At 41.0% G+C, this 20,735-nt stretch overlaps 2 protein-coding genes across 6 annotated transcripts in view; one reads left to right on the top strand and one right to left on the bottom strand.

Moving 5' to 3' along the window:
- The window catches only part of LOC128874368 (dihydropyrimidinase), a 24,327-nt gene extending 4,112 nt beyond the window's left edge, over nt 1-20,215 (top strand). The window contains exons 2-10 of one of the 2 annotated variants that reach the window (XM_054119064.1): nt 7,627-7,721; nt 9,563-9,875; nt 11,701-11,880; nt 12,127-12,240; nt 12,860-13,092; nt 15,255-15,591; nt 15,732-15,887; nt 16,114-16,381; nt 16,729-20,215. In XM_054119064.1, the coding sequence (XP_053975039.1) occupies nt 7,627-7,721; nt 9,563-9,875; nt 11,701-11,880; nt 12,127-12,240; nt 12,860-13,092; nt 15,255-15,591; nt 15,732-15,887; nt 16,114-16,381; nt 16,729-16,808 (1,776 nt within the window). In that variant the 3' untranslated portion in view covers nt 16,809-20,215. Of the gene's footprint in view, nt 1-7,626; nt 7,722-9,562; nt 9,876-11,700; nt 11,881-12,126; nt 12,241-12,859; nt 13,093-14,334; nt 14,568-15,254; nt 15,592-15,731; nt 15,888-16,113; nt 16,382-16,728 lie in introns of both variants that reach the window. The other variant, XM_054119065.1, reaches the window with a different exon arrangement.
- Nucleotides 19,847-20,735, bottom strand: part of LOC128874367 (epidermal growth factor receptor kinase substrate 8-like) — a 23,381-nt gene continuing 22,492 nt past the window's right edge. For 3 of the 4 annotated variants that reach the window (XM_054119063.1, XM_054119059.1, XM_054119061.1), the window contains exon 11: nt 19,847-20,686. In XM_054119063.1, coding sequence (XP_053975038.1) covers nt 20,615-20,686 — 72 coding nt within the window. In that variant the 3' untranslated portion in view covers nt 19,847-20,614. The remainder of the gene's footprint in view (nt 20,687-20,735) is intronic. The other variant, XM_054119062.1, reaches the window with a different exon arrangement.

Below are 20,735 nucleotides of genomic sequence, written 5' to 3' on the forward strand. Positions count from 1 at the left end.
GGTGGCAAACTCGTAAACTAGTAGCGCTATAAACAATATGGCGAATTAACGGCGCTAACTAGGTACGTTATTAGTTTATTTATACGCTGTGAATTGAACCTATTGCAATATTCAGCTTTGAACCAGTGAAAACATTAGGTATAAATGTTTTATTAGAGAATCGATTCATTAACAGAGATAAATACCGTGTAATACTTTAACAATTTAACAATGCTTTAGAGTTACTTGTCCATCGGTTCCAACGCTCGCTCGTGTTGTCGTCTTTTTGCTTCGCCGAGAACTTGACGATGAATTTAGGCGACTGGAAGTCGGTCGGCCGAAATGTAGATTACTCGCATTATTCCCGAGGCATAAATAGACGCGACGGGGAAGCCAGGTGTGACCCGCTGCTGTCGTTTTCCTGGCAGTTCGTACACAAATGGAAATTGGAACGTGTCGTCAGATAGTGACCCTTTTTTTTCACCGTTTCATTCGATTAGTTGGACGCGACGATGGATTGCACACAGTCTTCCACAAAAAGGATCTTCATGATATAAAATTTTTTAAGAAGAATCGCGTGAACAGGAGGTTATGATAATAAAATTAGAAGAACGTAATTAATACATTAGAACTTGTTAAAGGATACAGTGGTATTACTGTCTTAATTACCTGCTAAAAATGTTTTTTAAATTACAGAATTATGAAGGAGGCTGAATTGGACAGGATGTTACGATGAAAGATTAATAGAGCCTCGTTAACGTTGTATTAGAATTCGTTAGAAGATGCAGTAATCTCACTATCTCGTTTTCCCGAGGTACGTTGACTCGGAACGTTGACGCAGAAAATTGGGTAGGGCATTTCCACTCTTGGGAAACTTTATCTAATCTGACATGTACTGCTCAATCCTCGAAACTCTTTTCCACCGGGTCTATTCGCGAAGTATTACGCATTCTGCAACCGACCGCGATGTATTACCCCCACCTGAAACGATAAAACGGCGAAACGTGTACACATAGTATGCTGGACACATATCGGACGACGTTCCTGAATACACTCTCTTTGATTGACGGCTTATGCTCGTAATTATTTTTTTCTTTCACTATATATGGTGTCTCAAGATTTCCCAGACTAGATATCAGTATGTTCCGAGCATGCAAGGAAGGACAAACATTATGTAAACAGGATCGTAACTTATTATTAAGAACTTGTCTTCCTTATTCTCTTACTAGGAAGTTACTGTTGTTTAGATAAACCTGAATGTAAATTATAGAGGACAACAAGTATGAACAAACAGAATAGAGTATTAGTTTATAACGTGTGGTCGGTTTGATAAGAAATAAATTTAAATATTACATGTTCTGGTTGGTAGTGTCTTCGTGTCTTTGCTTTTGTTCATTTGGGTCGTACAGAATCGGTATCCAAAGTCGCGTCAACTGCGTTTCCGTGTGTTTAGAAATTGTCGTCGATAGAAAGCGCTGTGAAAATCGGACGTTATGTAATGTCACGCAATTCTTGGCCTCTTGAGCCCCATCCATGTATTAAACGACCGAATGTTATGCACCGTTAGAGCTAGCTGATTCGCAAGGCTTATCCTGCACGAGGGGACACGCGCAAATACACCGGGGTTCGAAAGTATTAAGCACCCATAGAACTTTGAAGCACGTGTAATTGGGTATCAGTAATGTTCCCGTTGTCCGACATACTGGTAGGTTCGAGTTGCAGCTGAACATTATTTTAAAACCAAAATCAAGTTATGAAACAGAATATTTGAATCTCCTCTAAAATTTCGGTCAACTAGAATAGCCTAACGCGTTTATTGTATCGTTGTAGATTAAAGAAGGCAAAGAACACAGAGAAGGTAAAGAGAAGAACAGAAAATATACAACATACTGATTGCGTTAGACAAACTGGTGGGACTGAGTAACAGCCGTTTTACAACCGAACCCCAAGTTTACACCTACAGTGAAATATGGCGATGAAAGTGTCAGGGATCGACGAAGTGTTTACGCGTGGAAAACACATATGCTACGAGACATTCTTGACTCCGATTCTGCTGTTCTAAAAAGTATAACTGAGAAAGGATTAAAAGTTGTACGATTCTCTGCTACGAATGAATGATACGACTACCTTAGAAAAGCACAGAATTAACTTCCACGGCTAGTAAATCTGCCTTTTCTAATACTTTCAAGCTCATCTATATGCTTGTCGCCAGTTCTCATTAAGCCACGGCGATGTTGTAGACGCGCCAGACACGCGAGTTTCCCTCCTTTAATAGCGAACGACGGAAAACTCCCTTTTCCCTCCGTGAAAGTAGCTAATTGTCGTTCTTCTTCGATTTCGCGCGTGCAGACCAGCTGCGAGATACCGTGACCGAAGAAATCTGGTTTTAATTGGCCAGTTCGCGAACGAAGTGGAACGCCACGATGTTTCAACGCACGCGACTAACGCGACTATGTTTAACGCGATTGCTAACAGTTTGCAAACTATCCAAACGAAGCAACCAGATGAGGAAGCGATTCCGCCCGCGATAAGAATAGAGTTCGGGGTTCGATCGTGCTAGAGTCGCTACGGGCCTGTTCGTTTCGGTGGGAACGCCTGTATCGTGTTTGAAGGAATTTAAACGGAAGGATAAGTATATTAGTTGGATGGTCGGCACGTTTATTGTGTCGCAGATGAAATTTATATAGAGCCTTGTTAAAATATCGTTGGATTTACTTGGAGTATTTACTTATAATTTTAATTTAATTGCAGAGGTTTAGTTTAGATTCTGTACTAGTTCTGTACCCAAAGAAACAATTGTACCCCTAAACTAAGGAACGATTGAATTGCCGCATTGCATGCGTAAGGCAGATGCGCAGAAGCAAATGCAGCTCTGCTACCGCATTGCGCGGCAGTCGGCGAGGAATCTGTGCATATACCTTGCGTTTGAATCGTTTCTTTCGCTTATCAACGCAGTTTTTCTAGCTTAACATACAAAACGTAAACTTTCAGGACGAGACATTTCGAAGAATCGATATTTCAAGACCACCCATGGGAGCAGTAAATTATTTTTGGCACGCTAGGAGCGGAGTCTGTCCCTCCGTAAGGCTTCTAGATATGTATTTCAATATTTTCATCGGAAGGGACCGCGTTGTGTATACTGTAGGCAATTGTAGAGTCTCGTGGCTCGATAAGATCTTCTATTTGGTCGGGTGCGTGCTCGTGCAGACGAATTCGAGGCGTGTAGCCGGGAAATGTTGGCGATATCGATTTTGGCAGGGGCGTATTTCTGCGGGGCTTGTAAGTTACAGCGTGGTAACGTTCCATGGTGTTCTAGCGTTTTCGTACTCGATTTTCTTCTCATAAGAAATTAATTCAGCCTCTCCGGGCCCGATTCTAACGTTCTAACGTTCTCTGGAGCGGCAGAGCACTTTTCCTCAGACGTTAGATGTAAAACATCATTTAATTTCAAGGATTTAGAACACAGATGCATCGCAATGGCAAAAGAGCCTTTTTTTTTAACCCTCAAAGGGCGTCCCTTTTTAACGTCTCAAAGGCTCGCTTGAATGCATCGAGACTTTTATGCGCGGAATTGTCGGTTGTTTGCAGAAGTGGTTGGAGGGAAATTTCTTAAAAATCGCGGCGACGTACGGGCAAACGTATTTTAAGCCGCTGTCCGCTGAAAATATCCGAGCAGAGATCGCCCTGACACATGAAACGCACATGTTCGCGCGCGTGCCTAATGATTATACCGCGAGGATGACAAGGTCTCCGCCTACGCGAAACGCGGCAACGAGGTCTCGATGTTCATTCGATTCACACGGCGTTCGTCGAAGGTTGCGTCTAATCTTCTTTTTTGCTGAATGAAAGAAACATTGCGACGAGGAAAATGGGAATGGAAATGGAAACGGGGAATACGTCCATGTCGAGGTTGGATTCATTCCAGTGGTCGTCTGCTAGTATATGAGAAGCGTCGTGAATTTATATTTTAAATGAAAGTAGAGGAAAACGAGGGAAGACGATAATATAGTCCTTATTCTGAGGCGAGGGACACAGGCGAGGCCTCGCGCCCCAAGACCACTAGGTTTATCGACCCAAGTTTTAGGAGAACATTAGTTTAATTCCAGGAGCTCCGTTTCGTTTCTTCGTACGAATCTACGTTGCTTTGGTTATCTTCTAGGGAAATTTCAACGGTAAAACCCCTCTTTCACTGTATTTCTCATTGGTTTTGTTTGTCGATCCTCTGAAAGAATCCTTGTAAAGTTTTCCTACAGGAAAATCAAATACGAATTCGAACATTCAGCCACCAAATAATGAAACTCCTAATACAAAAAGAACCAAGAATCTTTTTTATCTTCTCTCTTTCAAAAGATAAAGCTAGAATAATCTTAATAGAGAGATGTTACTCTTCATGCACCCATTACACAACCTCCCAAAATGTGCGCATAATTCCCTAAAATACACAAAAATGAAAATTTCAAAGCAATATCTTTAATCATTTTTAGAATACGAAGATCCAAGTGGCCCTAGTCTTTTAACCAGCCTGGAACACCTCCCTAAGTGAGACATTCGGTCGACACCCTTCCGTCGCCGTCGCGACGCTTGGAAATCCGGTTTAAGGGACTACACCGCGCAACACTTTAGAGTAGCAAAGCAGATTGGGATCGATTTCACGAAAGCCTCGGTGTTAACGGTGGTTCAGATTCATGCGGGGGTCGGAGCAATTTCACGGGGCGGAAACCATCGCCCCCATGAAGGGTTGGTTGCACCGTTGCATTTACAGGAGCGCGTGGCGATGGATTGTCCTTTTATTTTTTTCCCCCTGCGCCCATCGCCGTTCTCCCCTGCACACTTTTATCTTTGCCTGGATGGGGAAAGCCTAGGGGTGGTTGTCAAAAGTCCTTCACGCAGTCTGGACTCCTTTCAATTTACCTCTAGCGGACGTAATGTCAAGTCAGTGTGTAAGGCCGTCGGGGATGGGTCTCTGCTTTGTATATTCTTATTGTTTCTCTTTTTATTTGTTTCATTAGCTCGTGGTGTTTAGTAGGACACGCGTGTAATATAACGAGTTGAATTAATAATTTATAGTTGAAGGGTCTCGCATCTATGTGCGAAGGGTTGAATAACTAAGTTCAATTTTTATAGTTTTCTTTGTATATATACCATTCTCTGGTGATGAAACGCAAGCCCGGTTGACTTGGGGAGTGTAGACTCACCCGTTTTCCTCACCTTAAAAGAAGGCGTATATTTTCTTTTATTTTTATTTAAAATATCAGTGTACGATACTTTGAATTCACCAGAAGTCACAATGTTTCTTTCATTCTTCTCAGTCTGTTTATATCATCTAAATATAATTATTTTTTAGAATAGATATCTATGGAAATCAATTATTTTCACTGCAAGAAATATGTATACTGAAAGGTATCAACTCAGGGCCACTTAGCTAATCACAAGGACGGTTGTACTCTCGAGTGATCGCGTTTGATCTTTAGGAAGTGGCCTAACCAGGCACACGTGCTTGGGTCGAACGATTAGGCACACCGGACCAGATACGTCGAGGCGTGAAAAGAGGGGTTGCACTTAAGTGAAGAGAACAAATGCTAGAAAAGAACAATCAAACGAGGGAGTAACCTTCCCTTTTCAAGGATTTCGAATTTCATACTGCTCGAGCAGACCTGAATAGGATAATTCAATTATCTCTGGCAATCTTGAGAGTCTTTACGGTTGAGAGGAATGCTAATTTATGAACTGACCTAATATCTAAAAAAAGAACCGTACTATATATAGGGCCAGTTACCTCACTCGACCACGAAATTTTATATAAACTGTTCATTGGGGAGAAAAAAATGTTCGAAATCAATTTTCTCCATCCTTCCTTATCTTTGCATTTTTAAAGTCGCAAGCTAACATCGCCAAGTCAGAAAGTATCAGATTATATAATCATTACGGAGATAAACTTAGTTTCTTGTTTGCTCTCTGCAAGTTTCCCAGATAATTGACGATAAATTGTACGTTACTTGGTAATCTCGAGTATGTAACTTGAAGATTTTTATTTTACTCGAAGAGAAAGTCATGCTACCTATTTACACGGTATTCTACGTGACGTTATAACATTAACACGAAGCTCTTGAAATGTCCGAACGTTACGCGAAACACGTTGCTCATCGCCAAGCTAGGTGATTTACCTTCCGACTGATTTTCAGAGATCATTGTATGCTAATGTTCGGAGTAGGTCAACGAAAAACGCGATTTTCCCTGGAAGAGAAACTCCTCTATTCTTTTGAATGGAGAGATGCATCGTCGTGTGCGCTATGGTGGTACGGTTATCAGTCGGAGCACATCGCGTACTGCTCTAAATCCAGCATTGGCGGAAGTGCGTGAAGCGTAGCTTCTATTATATACTGATTGGTATACCATAGCGTGGAGCAATATACGCACGTTAATCGTCTACACCGGATGTTGGATCCGACGCACGTTGCAAACGAATATCAAGGACAATATGCGGGAGGCTTGGTTACTCTCAATGGAAAGCAGTTTCAACCGAGGCGAAGATTTTCCTAGACGGTGCACCGATTACGACGGCGCACGCTAGACTGATTAGCGACACATGGTAGACTGATTAGGGGAGGGAACGGGGTGATCGCCTGTAATTGATTTTTACGGACAATCGAACGATTAGGTTCCTGAAGGGGGGAGCGAGTTGAGGGGGACTGTGCAGGGAAATATTTTGAGAAGGTAGAAAGTTTCTCTTTATTTTTTAGGAGTGGGCGTGTTGATACTAAGGGAACAAGTGTAGCAAAAGAAGGATAAGGATAAGGATAAAGAACCTAATGAAATAAATTTATAGGTTCTTTTTATTTTGTGTTGTCAGGCTTAAACTAATTATAACTATTCCTTATGGCTATGAGCGTGTACCTGTGAGATTTATTAACTACTTTTTATAAAGTTTGGAAACGACTGTTTCAAATAGCAGCAATAAATGAAGTCCCGTTTATCGTCTTCGTTACTTTCGCGGTCTCTAAGCCCGTCAGGTTGCACACTTTTCTCAACATGGTTGTTTCAGTCGAGCTGCTTTCTTTCCGAGATTCGTCGGTCTGAAAACCTGTTCCTACAACAGTTGCTTTCAGTGGCATAGTTTTCTTTCTTATCTGTTGCAGCTTTCCTCAATCTATTCGATGATCTCATTGCCAAACATTGCGCCGCTCTTAATCCCCTTATCTCATTTCGCTTGGACTGTTCAAATAATCGTATATTTTATTAAACGTTCGCGGTAATAAAAGTTTCATTTTGTTGATTTAGGAATATGTTAATGTTTAAGAATGTTAAAATTTCTTAAGCTATCTACACAATTTTATATTCAGTATTTCGTTTGCCACCGAAGATGATGCTTCTTCGCAATTATGGACATTTTAATTCTCGTGGATTCTCTGGACACGAATATACAAGTGATATACGATATACAAGTGTTATGCAAACGAACTCTGGGTAATAAAAAGAAATGAAAATAAAAATAATAGTAGCTGCAAAACTTAAGGAATTCTTTGGCTATCGATCGACGAGATTTCTCCATGGGAAACATTTGCGCGGACTTCTCGTGTTTCTGTAATTTCTTATTTTTCCTTTTGAGAAAAAATACCTGTAAACTGATATCGACCGTTTTATTTTCAGAGCGCGCAAAACAGGCTGCTGATCAAGAATGGAAACGTCGTCAACGAAGACAGCATCGCTGCCATCGACGTTTACATCGAAGACGGCATCATTAAGTAATCTATTGCTATATGCATGTTAGAGTACCCACACACGCGACCAATCCTATTAATACCGTAACAACTTTTTGTATTGTTTCATTACACCATCCTTAGTCGATCGATTCCAAAACATGTGTCAGCTTATATTAAATATTGGGTTGTCCGGAAAGTCCATGTCGATTTTTTGGTAGGTGGTACAGGTCTGAATATGTCGTAATGGTTGAAAACAAATAACACGTATACATCCCTTAAAAGGTGGAAAAGTTGTGGAACAAAATGGCACCTATGTAATTCAATAAATTCATGTATATTTATTATACATGCCTTTGAATTTTTCTTAGAAATTGGCACGAACATTCTGGACAACCTAATATATTCCCTTCAGATATCACAGACTAGACAAAAGAAAGATCCATGGGCCTACCAAGGAAAGCCACAAATATGTTAAACATTGCACACGTTAGTATAAGGCCCCTTAATTTGTGGAACAAAGAAAACAATACCAAATATCAGTAACCAAACGCCACCACAAATGCATTCAACGTTGTACTCATTATAGCCTAAGGCCCCTAAATTTGTAGACAAGTGGCTAGCGTGCCCCTAGACCCCTGCGTTAAGACAGCCCTCTGTACACACTCGAAACGAAAACAATTTATGTAAACACGCGTTAGAACCGCGACCAGGTGTCTCGACTTGCGGCCACGGTTCAATAAGTGTCGCGTTTCGACGTTCATGCCGACCTCTCGTGTATCTTTACGTAAGCCCCCTTTTTTTTCCACGAGATCGTCCTGGGACATTCGAAGCGTCGATGTAAGCAAACAAACCTGTCGATTTACGTGCGAACGATTAACATTTCATTCAGCATTCAGCTCGCGTGTTTGCTCGCCCCTTTACGCAAGCGAAACGCGATACACGCCGGTCGTTTTATCAATGAGCGTGGCGAGTCTACCGTCGGACAGATAACACGTCGATGGCGAGCGTAATTTGTCAAACAACCGTGACATCCACTGTCTAATAAAAGGCTCTAATATTGGGATTACTGCGACGGCCTTGAACGGACGCCTCGATTAGAAACCGTTCGCGTGGCGACGAGTAGTATTGCGAAAGTCTAATAATAAGTGGTTTTTGCCGCGCGCCTATTTCCATCGATCGCGTTTACTTTTCGCGGCTCCAGCGACGATCGAAGGTTGATCGACCTTGGAAGCAAGTGGAGGCGTTTTAACTGGTGTGAATTTTGAAGCGTGGGACAACATGGGATTTTTACAGTAGGGGTGGTCGATTCATATGTATTTGGATTATTGGGAGCTTAGAGACGATTTTTGACTGTGAAATCAAGTTTTCGTAGAGGATTGGATTGCTTAAAAAATATTGAAAGCTTGGGGTATATTTTAGACCTCTATTCTGAGCTGTTCCTCTCAACCGTTAGTACATTATACTTAAAATGTATACTTGAAACGACATTAAGATATATTGAAATTTCTTCCTTTCAATATTCTTCCTTATCAAAGAAAACATTCTCTTTGGCAATGAATGTATAGAATAACTACCCAATTAAATTTCCCTATGAACAAGCATGAGCCTTCGTCAGGATAATAAAACAGTCCTATAGGTCCTAAAATCCACTTGCATCGCAACAACGTCTTCCACAATCTCATTTCCAAGGAAAGCACGCGTAAGAAAAAGCCAAATGCCTTTGTCACGAAGAGTTTGAACTATGTAATCATCTCCAGAATCGTGTCGTCATCCAGACAATGCAGAATCGCGCTTTCTTGTTCGCATAGAACATCCTAGAAACGCGTAGCACGCGTTCCAGGGCCGTTACCATACAACCATAACGAGAATGTTTGTGTTCCTAGGCAAATGGGACGGAATCTGATAATACCAGGCGGCACGAGGGTAATCGATGCTCGGGAGAAGTACGTGATGCCTGGTGGCATAGATCCTCACACCCACTTCGAGTTGGAGCTGATGGGAGCCAAGTCTGTGGACGATTTTTACCAGGGCACCAAGGCAGCTGTCGCAGGTGGCACGACGATGATCATCGACTTCGTCATCCCCAAGAAGGACGAGTCTCTGTTGGAGGCGTACGAGAGGTACAGAGAGACCGCCGACCAGAAAGTCTGCTGCGATTATTCGCTCCATGTCGCCGTCACGTCCTGGAGTCCAAAAGTGAGCCTCGAACACGTCGACTTAAAGCCTAACTGAGGCCACAAACGCTATAACTTATCGTACGATCAATTGTGCAACTGCTGTCGAATAGAACTGTTTGTACTGATAATTTTTAAGTGTACAGCAAGGTCCACGATAAGAAAATGATATTTACCACGCAGTTATTTTTGAAAACAACTGTGTACCATCCTGATCGATGGAGATCGAACAGATCGAGGTAAAGATTAACGCCAGCCAGCAACGATTTATCGTACGATCAATTGACCAACTACCGCCCGATACCAATGTTTACCCTGCCGATTCTGAATTACACGAGGCGCGAAGAAAATATTCCGCGCGGCTCTCAGGAATAAATTTGTATATCTAGATCGGCGGAAATCTGTTATTTATGCAACAGTCGTGTCTACATTAACATACTCGGTAGATAAACAAGCTAAACCATGTATAGAAGGGAAACAATACTACTTAAACTGATTTTAAAAGAAAGTTTTACCAAGTCGGTTAATGTAACGTGTAGAGTCATTTCTAGCCTGCTGTTCAATTATAGCGTGCGGGGGTTGTTGCACAACCTGTTGTACGACTAACCACGCAACTCGTACGGCTCATCGTACAATAAATGATTACGTCAATGATGCCTTTGTAAAGTAAGGCACGTTTAATTGAATCGATAGCATTTTATACTGTAGAGCGTATTCGGCCTCTTCGTAATATCGGAAACCTCGCAAGGGCTTGGGAAACACCCACTGAAATACATTAACGAGATCTAGCAACAGCGTTGAAACGACTGCCAGGTCATCGCGTATGATACAGTTCACACGCGCTGGCCGTTCTATTTAGTCGTCCAGAATGAGATAATTACCGTAACACGAGTCCTTCCTAGAAAAGAAAGCATGCATGCCCGTCGTAACCCCTTTCTTGCGACTTTAATGCTCAGCGGCACCGTTTCACAGAGTTACTCGGTTCTGTGGAGGGTTTTTGTACGTATCAAGAAATAATTATTTAATCACCTTAGAGGATCAAATATAGAAATCACGAAACTTTAGTTATTTATTATCATGCATATACTAATAATAAGTTGAGAATATCTATTGTTGATATTTGGACGCCCGGAAAGATTTTCCTCAATGCAAAGTCTCGCTACCAACTCTAAAACTCTAAACGTATCAACGTTACGTAGCAGAGCACTAGTGCGACCGTCTCGCAACGCCTTCGAGCCATAAAACTGTTATTAATTAGTATCCCGTTCGCCTGGGATACGTCTGCACGCAATGGCGCATTGTCCTCTCCGTTGACATTGAACGTAATGGCAAACGGTGTCGCGTCAGCTCTTAAATAGAATTTACGTAATCCGTTACCGTTTGTCGGAAATTACGAGGAGGATGCTGTCCACCTCGAATGCTTCTTTTGTTGAACGCCATTGGTGGGAATCAATGCGGGAATTAACAGAAAAATCGCGTCGGCGATTGATTGTCGGTCGGTCGTAACCGGGAGACTCGGAACATCGATCAATCGGCGGACAGATCTCTGGGGATAGATCGTTGGACTTGAAACGAGCCTCTGGCCTAGATGTTGATCGAGCGACGAGTGTCTCTAAATATGGGAAAAACGATAGGTCTCACGGCAAATTGGCAAATCACGCGGGGTACGCGGGTTGCTACGTCGGTGGCACACGCGGCCGGTAACTGTAATCGGGATCGTGAATGGGGTATCGAGCGATCGATGAGGAAATCGCGCGTGCCGCGCACGGACGCATGTAAATTGTAAATCCGTCATGCTCCTTATTTGCTGGCGCTTGGTCTGACTCGCCATCGATTCTCTGTTGCAGGTCAAAGAGGAAATGACGACATTGGTGCAGTTGCACGGGGTCAACAGCTTCAAGATGTTCATGGCATATCGTGACTTGTACATGCTGAGGGACCCAGAACTGATAGAGGTTTTCAAGACGTGCAAGGAACTGGGTGCCGTCGCCATGATTCATGCTGAAAATGGCGATATTATTGCAGAGGTATAATAAATTCCTAATCGTCTACGTTTATTTAAACTGTGCTGTTTATTTCTGTGAACTTCGTCAGCCAGTTATACCTTTACCTACAGTTAGCTAGCAATATTAGTATAGTATTAGTATTGGTATAGTTAGTCAAGGGAGTTCCATTCTCTGTCTAAATTGGTTTTTACACTGATTGCCTGGTACGAGCAGATTCGACTCGCGAATTTGATGAATATGTACCCCCATTATTCGTAACTATTTCAGAACACGAAACGATTGCTCGAGGCAGGAGTTACAGGACCGGAAGGCCACGAAATGTCACGTCCAGAGGAAGTTGAGGCTGAGGCTGTGAATAGAGCGTGCGTTATAGCCAGCCAGGTAAGTCGGCGGCAAACACATTCAACACGTGTCGGACGTAAGAGAATCATTTTTAGAAATCCACCTCTCATGTTTGTCCAGTATATTTACCGCTGTTACGTGCAATTTCTAGCACGCTAGTCTGAAATAAATCAATATGTCATCGCACTTTGCAGGATCCCCGACGGACACGCTTCTTTAGTAATGTTATATGCGTGCATATTTTATTTCATTCATGAATTATCATTTACGTTTGCTTATCTCTGCGTGGCGTGGCGTGATGGAAATAGAATACCCGATTGGTCAGTTGGAAGTCAATTATGATTAGACTATGAATGTTATATATATATTATAAATTAATACTATACTACAAATATTTTTAGTCACTTTCAAAATTATAGTTACCGATTGGAAGAATATCGTATAAAATTGTCGTGCCTCTCGTATGTTCGATGAAAACATGACGTCGCAATCGTTGTCCAAGTAACATAGTTATTTATGTCCACCGAACCACGTCAGAGTTCAGTATAGTTGAAAGATTCATACGAAAGATACGTCGACCTTTTCGAAAGACACATACGCTTCGTCCTCAATTTGCAATTGATCTTATGTTGTATCGATCGAAATTCTGCATGCTTAGGTGAATTGTCCACTGTATGTAGTGCATGTGATGAGTCGTAGTGCCGCGGAGGCAGTGGTCGCCGCTCGTAAGCATGGCGTATGCGTCTTCGGCGAGACCTTGGCGGCCGCAGTCGGCACAGATGGCACAAACTATGGGCACAAATGCTGGAAGCACGCCGCGGCGCACGTCTTGAGCCCGCCTCTGAGGCCAGATCCAGATACACCTGGTGTGCTACTGAACATGTTGGCAACGTGAGTCGACAACGCGACTTTCCCTCATGGTGACCATGACATCCGAAGCGTCAGACGTCTCTTATCGAGAAAACGAGCACCACGAAATTGTTACTCTCGTTTGTGGTTGGGTGATCCTCTTCAGAAATTAAAAGTTGGACATAAGAGTAATACAGAAAAAGTGGATACACAAATTAGAATAGGTACACTAAATTAAAATAAATTTTATTAAGATACTTCTCGTTCATACTGGCCTGTGTTCTCAACTTTCGCGTTCTTACTTTTATTTACACTAACGTAAAATTATCTCAAATAAAATTCTGAAGAGGACCAGGTGTTTACGATCGAATAAAAATTGTAGATTTAACCGATACAAGATTCATCGAGCCGAGGATAATTATCGAAAAGATGGTCACACATCAGGATAGGGTTAACGGCTAGATAGAGGTCAGGATCGAAAGTTGCAGCGATTCGAATTATTTATGCTCGCTTGGAACGTACACGCAAACTGCATCGCGGTATAAGCACCGATATTAGGCATCCCCGCATGCACCGGAAATTATATTTAGCTATCCTGTCGAAATTCTCGTTGCATGCACGCTGATCGTAGCCACAGTTAATTTTACTTTTCCTTTGCCCTAATTTCTTTATCAGCGATCGCTGTTGTGCAGCTGGCACGTTTTTTTTTCTTTTTTCAATGTACAAACGTAGTTGAACGTTAAGTTACGCTGTATTGTGGAGTCAACGAATGAAGCGATTTGGGAGAAGAATTCCCTGGCTGGTAATTGATCAATGCCTTTGGATGTTCATAAGTATACTGCAGATTTTATACATTTATAATACAAGCTAATATGAGAATATTATTATATTAATTGTAGGATATATACAATTATGTTTTCCATGTTACTATAAAATCTACAGTATACTCGTGAGTATTAATTCGACAAAACAAACGTTACCTATTTATTTATGTTTTTTATGTCTGTACGTTGTACTCCCACCTCAAGTGCATTTATGTACATACAAGTAATAGTAGTAATAGTACAAACACGTCGTTGACTCCATCACATCTTGCGTGATCACTGCTGAAAATTCTCTGCAAAATTAAGACACAGAAGACTTGTTCAGAAAAAGAAAGTAGACGCACTTTGCCTCTCAAAGCGCAGAGTGTTTCTCAGTGGTGATCAAGATTCACTGTAACCGCTACTCTGAAGACGTAATAAGAAATTATGGTCAGTGAGAGGATTAAAATGTCGCGTTTAGGTGAATAGCCCGCTGTACGTAACGGCGGTGTCGAGCAAGTCCGCCGCCGACGTTGTGTCAGCGAAAAGATCCGAGGGTGTCGTCCTGTTTGGAGAGACTCTCGCAAGTAGCGTGGGTATCGATGGTAGCGAACAATACGGGAAAGATATCGAAAAAGCGAGGCGTTTCGTTACTAGTCCACCGTTGAGACCCGATTCCACGACACCTGCTTATCTAATCGAACACCTAGCTCAGTAAGTAACCCAATTCCAAGATTCTTCCTACTATTTAATCCTGCGTAATGTACCCTATTTGGCGCGCGATACAAGCAATTACTCTTAAGTTAATCGACGATAAGTATAAGGTAAAATTCGTGCAATAAAAGATAATTTTCATATACTCAACACTCGACGATCGACCTAACCGAAGACGTTAAAAATTGTATTTGCCTTCCTAATTGTTGGCCCTCGAAACTTCGGTCCACTCGATGAACAAACCACTGGTCCAAGAAACCCGATTGGTTTAGGTGAACGATCGATCGAGAGGCCCGTGATAACTTAATTTACGCATTATTGCGTCACGTCCATGTGGCTGCGTGGCACGAATATTCAAATTGACGGCAATAAATTATGGGAACAAATTGGCACACACGATATACTAGCGTAACTGAACGTAATTTTAATAGACACCGCGTGGGAAGTTGCTTTTATCTCGCCAGTGGCATTAAACTTAATTAAACGGGCAGAGGAAAAACTCGTTCAAACATCGTTCAAACGGTCAGCGTTCACCTTTAGACGTTTACTCAGGAGTACAATGTTATAGTCTTCGCGTTAAAATTATTTTAGCTTATCAGATGTCAAGGTAACCGTTTACCCTTCATCTTTGTCTCCCTCGATGTTGTTTCCGTTGCAAAGTATTAACCCAACACTTTGTTCCGTCAGAGACGGCCTCCAGGTCACTGGCAGCGACAACTGCACCTTCAACGCTGAACAGAAAGCGCTGGGCAAGAACGATTTCTCCAAGATCCCGAATGGCGTGAACGGAGTCGAGGATCGGATGTCTGTCATTTGGGAGAAAGGCGTTCACGCTGGAATAATGGACCCGATGAGGTTCGTGGCTGTGACGAGCACGAACGCTGCCAAGATCTTTAACTTGTACCCGAGAAAGGGAGTGATAGCAGTCGGCTCGGACGCTGATATAGTCGTCTGGGACCCTTACAGGAAACGTACGATTTCCGCTGAGACTCATGTCCAGGCCGTTGACTTCAACATATTCGAGGTAAAGGTCTTAACTGATATTAAGCATTAATAAAGTCCTCGTTGCTGACGGTTCAAGCCACTCGGGCTCTTACTATCTCTCCAGTATAGTTTCTATAATACTATAAGCAAAGAACAATTGGGGGATTTACTTGGTTACAGGGCATGGAAATTCACGGAGTACCAGAGTACGTGATAGTGGAAGGCCGTGTCTGCGTGGACGAATGCGAATTGAAAGCTGTCCACGGATTTGGAAAATTTGTGGAGACTCCAACCCACAATGAATATGTATATAGTATGATAGAAGACAGAGAAAAGGTGTGTTACTCCTCTTTATCTCTTGAATTTTATAATCAAACTTCCACTCAACATTCTTGAAGTGATTCTTAATTAAATTACACAAAGTCGTCCAAAAATTACTTAAGAGACACTTGGGACAGTTGCGACATCCTCATATTTAACATTCGATAGAAATAAAAAAGCGGAAGAAGCAAACAGTCCATTACGCCCACAAACGTGGTCAAGTTGCATGTTGTTTGTTCAGAGACCGCGCGGCGTGCCACGAACCGAAGTCGAGGCGAAAAAATACGCGGAGGAGGACGCCGCCATTGCGAAGGCGAAGGAAGAGGCTAGAGCAGCGGCAATGGCTAAGGCACACCAGACGAACGGCACTTACCCGAGCCCGAAACCGAAACTGAAGATGCCTGACTGCGTGCCTACGTTACCAGATTCTGCCGTGGTTACGCCATCCTCGAAAGGTCCTCGACTAGAAGGACAAAGAAATTTACAGGACACCACTTTCTCCATCAGCGGTAGGTAGCAGACTAATCGAGGTACATTACCTGGATGAGAGCTTCTTGGATGCAACTGACAAGTTTCAACGCATAACGAAACTTTATAAACTTTGACAATTAATAGTACAGAAACTAAACCTTCTTGGCACGAAAGCTTCGAGGGTTATGATGTTCGGTACCTATAGAATAAATGTCTGAATCGTCATGTTAATCCACGACCCCGTAGATATGATATCCCCTTGAGAACATAGACTTGAGTTCGCTCGGCATAAGCGGTCAGTTCTCTAGATCTTTTATCCAAGAAGTTCTAGCCTATGACTCGTCGTGATTTAATATTACGAATCAGGAAGATTATCTGTTCGCAGAGGACGTCGAGGAAGGAAGAAGAGCATGCATCCGCGTAAATAATCCACCTGGTGGCCGCAGTGCGGGAGGCTTTTGGTAATTTATGAAAGAAAGTGATCAAGGTTCGCTTTGCATATAGTGATTTTTTATTACTAAGAACGGAGTAAATCCCTCTCCCTAATCACCCTCCTTATCATTCGCATATAAACACGTACACATCTGCATTTTTCCCCTTGTTTTCTGTTTCACGTGAGAATTGTCAGCCCGCTTTCAGGTTCGCTACTCACCAAATATTAAGACTTAAGTTTAGTTTCGTTTACAATTGACATATATTCCCATCGTATCAAGGTCTGTTCCATTAAAGGAGGATTCGAAAGCCACTGGTCAGTAGAGAGTGTACGTTCGTATTCGTGTGTCGCCTCCATTTCTCGCTTCATTATCGCTTCATTGCCGCCTTTGTGCATCGAACGCTTCATTCTTTGACCTTGGACCGTTCGCACGTCCCTCGTGATTCGTGTTTAGTTTGACGATAGGTTCGACTTTTGTGTGCAATAAATGAAATTAGTCGTTCTTTGTGCCACGCGCACCTTGATTAATTTTTCTTCATGAATGGTGACTCAAATACTGATATAATTGTATTTAAAGTTAAACTTACCAAGACCAAGTTGGTGTTAAATAAGATCAACTGGTTAAAACGCGCCAAGTACCACGAAGAAAGGCTACAGAAACGCTTCGTTTTTCGCCAAAATTACATACACGTTTTCTGCCACTAATTAATTTTAAATACAGTTATACAATCAATTTGAATTTGTGCAATCGAGTGTTTCGCTAAACAGACATTTATCTCGCGAATATCTTCGTCTAGTGTTGCAATTTTATATTTGACTGTGTTAATATGGAATATATGACGAGATCAGAGGGAGGAATTATTCTAGTTTCTTTGTTTATCGAGAGAATTTCGAATGGCAAGTGGATAATTTTCTGACAAGAATACTCCAAGGTCAAGCTTGTCGAGCATCTTATTTATTGCATATATGTATACATATTACTCCAGGAAAAACGTTTGCATCTACCAATGCAATCTCGAAGACTTTTCGTGGCACCCGAATCGCAATTATTAAAACGTTATCGTTCACGGATCATAAGTTGTATATTAAATGGTTGTTAGTTATTGTTATGACTTTACGTTCTGTATCGTACGATCATTTACGGCAACACCAGTATACATAGATTGTCGTTTTACCAGCGATTTACGTCGATCATGTACTCTGATGTAAATATTACATGGCCGGTGTAAATATTACGGATATTTCGTTTTCATCTAAACAAGATTTCCCCAGCATGCGATTATCTCATGGGCATAATACGATACATTTTATATACTATGGATACGTTTAGCTTTAGAACCGACACGTTTGTAAGTTTAATCTTAAGAGCTAATCTGTTATCTACAGATTGCAAATTTTATGCAAGGATGCATGCTGGTATGGAAAGCATATACAAGACTCGTACAGAATATATTTCATAAATTAATATAATAATATTAATACTTCATTCTGTATAACTGCGTATCTTCTGCAAAGATTATGTTTCTCATACTTGCATACACCATGAATGCATAAAATCTGTAATCTAGTTATCAAACAATTGTTCTGTTTTTTTTTTCATCGTGTTCTAGTGTTACGATGCAGCATAATATAACTCTAATGTTACGTTTCCCCGGTGAACAATAGGAATACGTTTCGGTTAATTGTATCGTTAATTTGTAATGAGTGTAAATATTAAAGTATTTCTCAGTTTTCGCAAACGATTCGAGGAACTCGAACCATTGTTTTGCAAGAGATGGACGAATCATTAATCACGTTAAACGTTGACTGTTTTATTCGAAGCGGATCGTAATGACTCGATACAGCTCAATTACCCTAAAGAATTACACCTATCAATCAAGAGAAAGTGTCGAGGTATTAAAGGTTAGGACATTTTTTGGATCTTTTTCACCGTATTTGTACCATCGTAGAATTTACGAGATTAGAGTAGTTCATGCGATAGAATGATCCTGAAACTTACGATAACGTTCGTATTCGAAAGTAGAAAATCAAAATTTTGGAATTTTTATTTCGTTCAGCAAAGATCTATGAGATTTTCAATTGAGAAATGCTAGTATCGACAATAGCATGTAGGACTATTAACTGGATAACGCACAAATCTTTCAATGAAGATACATAAGGCGCTAAAATTCTAGATTAGCCACTTATCTGTGGTGGAAGTGAAAAATTAACGCGATGCATTAGACGGGACGCACACTTGTTCACTCGCAATTGTCACTGCAGAATTTAGCGCGAAAACAGACACTTGACACAGCTTGGTTTCGCTCGAATATCCCTTTTAGTTTCTTCATCGACCCAAATCCTACATTCCGAATTTTAATCTGCGAGGATTGCCTTCCCTTTCGTTTCTTAACTTTATTTCGAGAAAGTTATACATTGATTAAATCCTTGAAACGCGCACTGTTAACATACTCATCTGCGAAAGTAATTTTACCGGTAATGGTTTTAATGGTAATAATGTTAAGAGTAATGATATTAACAATAATAATTATCGCATAATAAATATCCATCACGTACTCACTATCGTGTAAGAACGAACGAAAACCGACGTTTTATGAATAACGTTGCGACTTGTCTGAACTACTCGTAAACGACCAAAACTGGTTACCATTGTAACAGTTGTAATATGGAAATTTACACTATCGTGAACGTCGTGATACACTTTTGAGACAAGAATTTTCGATCGCATTTAGAAGAGATATTCGAGTTTTTCTAGTAGATTTTGTATCGAAATTTCACAAGCGTTTTTAAGAGTTTCTATACACGAAATGAGTTCTACTAGGGATTACAGAACGTGCCGTTTAATTATTTGACGTAGTTTATGATAGATCTCTAGGCTATTGACCGCAGTTATTTTATCGAAACGACTTCAACGTTTCCAAAAAGGTATTGTTGTCTTCTAATGATTATATTGCTGGATATGTGTGATTATATAAGACTGCTCGAAGCCTATTTAATTAAGAAGCGGTTCTGTTTCGTTCGAAGTACTACAGTTTGTTGAGAAAAATGTTATCACCGTTTGTTTTTACCGTTTGTAGACTATTAACAATTTATTGAGTCTTTATCGTACATGTTACATTCGCTGAAAATACATAATTATCGTTTTCTTTTTTGTAAAGGTGGGGATTTTTCTGTTCGTTCACCATTGCAATGGAAATACGCGTTTTACATGAAACTTTTCTATGGGAATTCATTAACTGTACACGCGAGGGCTTGGCAACAGATTTACCTTTATAAAAAATATAATTATCAATGTGTTCACGTTGCGTGACCTCGAGTCGAGTATTCGAAAGAAATGTATAGTTTATCGATATAATAAGTGATATACAGCTAGAGTACCTATTTATGTCTGTTACAATGTATGTGATCGCTTGAAATAAAAACTTGACATCAATATTGAGCCGAGCCTCTTAATGAGTGTTAAGCCTCTTCTAGCTGTTTAGCGAAAAACTTATTTATAAGTCAGGTTTCATTGTAACGGGATTCGAAAAACGTATTCGTTTATATATAATAAAACATCCTACCATTATCGAAGTAACTGTACATCGTAGAAATAAATCCTAAAATCTCATTCAAACGTTCAGTTGTAAAAACGCTTCGTTGCAAGTTAATGTTTAGAAAAAGACATCACAGAATTTTACAAAAGGGAAGATCGTACTACCGCCATTTAATGGTAAAGGTGTATGACGTAGTATTACATTCCTCTATTCGCATGCGTATTTCTACATACACTCTAGGGATATGTATCATTCATATTTTGTTCCTCTTAATTTATGGAGAGTATTTTATAGACGATGGACTACTGTTCTTCGGCTCTGTGTCGAGCTTTTTCCAATATTTCTTTTAGTTCCGATGTTCGAGGATTCTTCTGCTGCGAATAAGATTGAATTAAGTTTGAACTTTTGGGTTTAACTTAATTT

The sequence above is a fragment of the Hylaeus volcanicus genome, chromosome 3, assembly GCF_026283585.1.
Source record: "Hylaeus volcanicus isolate JK05 chromosome 3, UHH_iyHylVolc1.0_haploid, whole genome shotgun sequence".
Taxonomy (NCBI): Eukaryota; Metazoa; Arthropoda; class Insecta; order Hymenoptera; family Colletidae; genus Hylaeus; species Hylaeus volcanicus.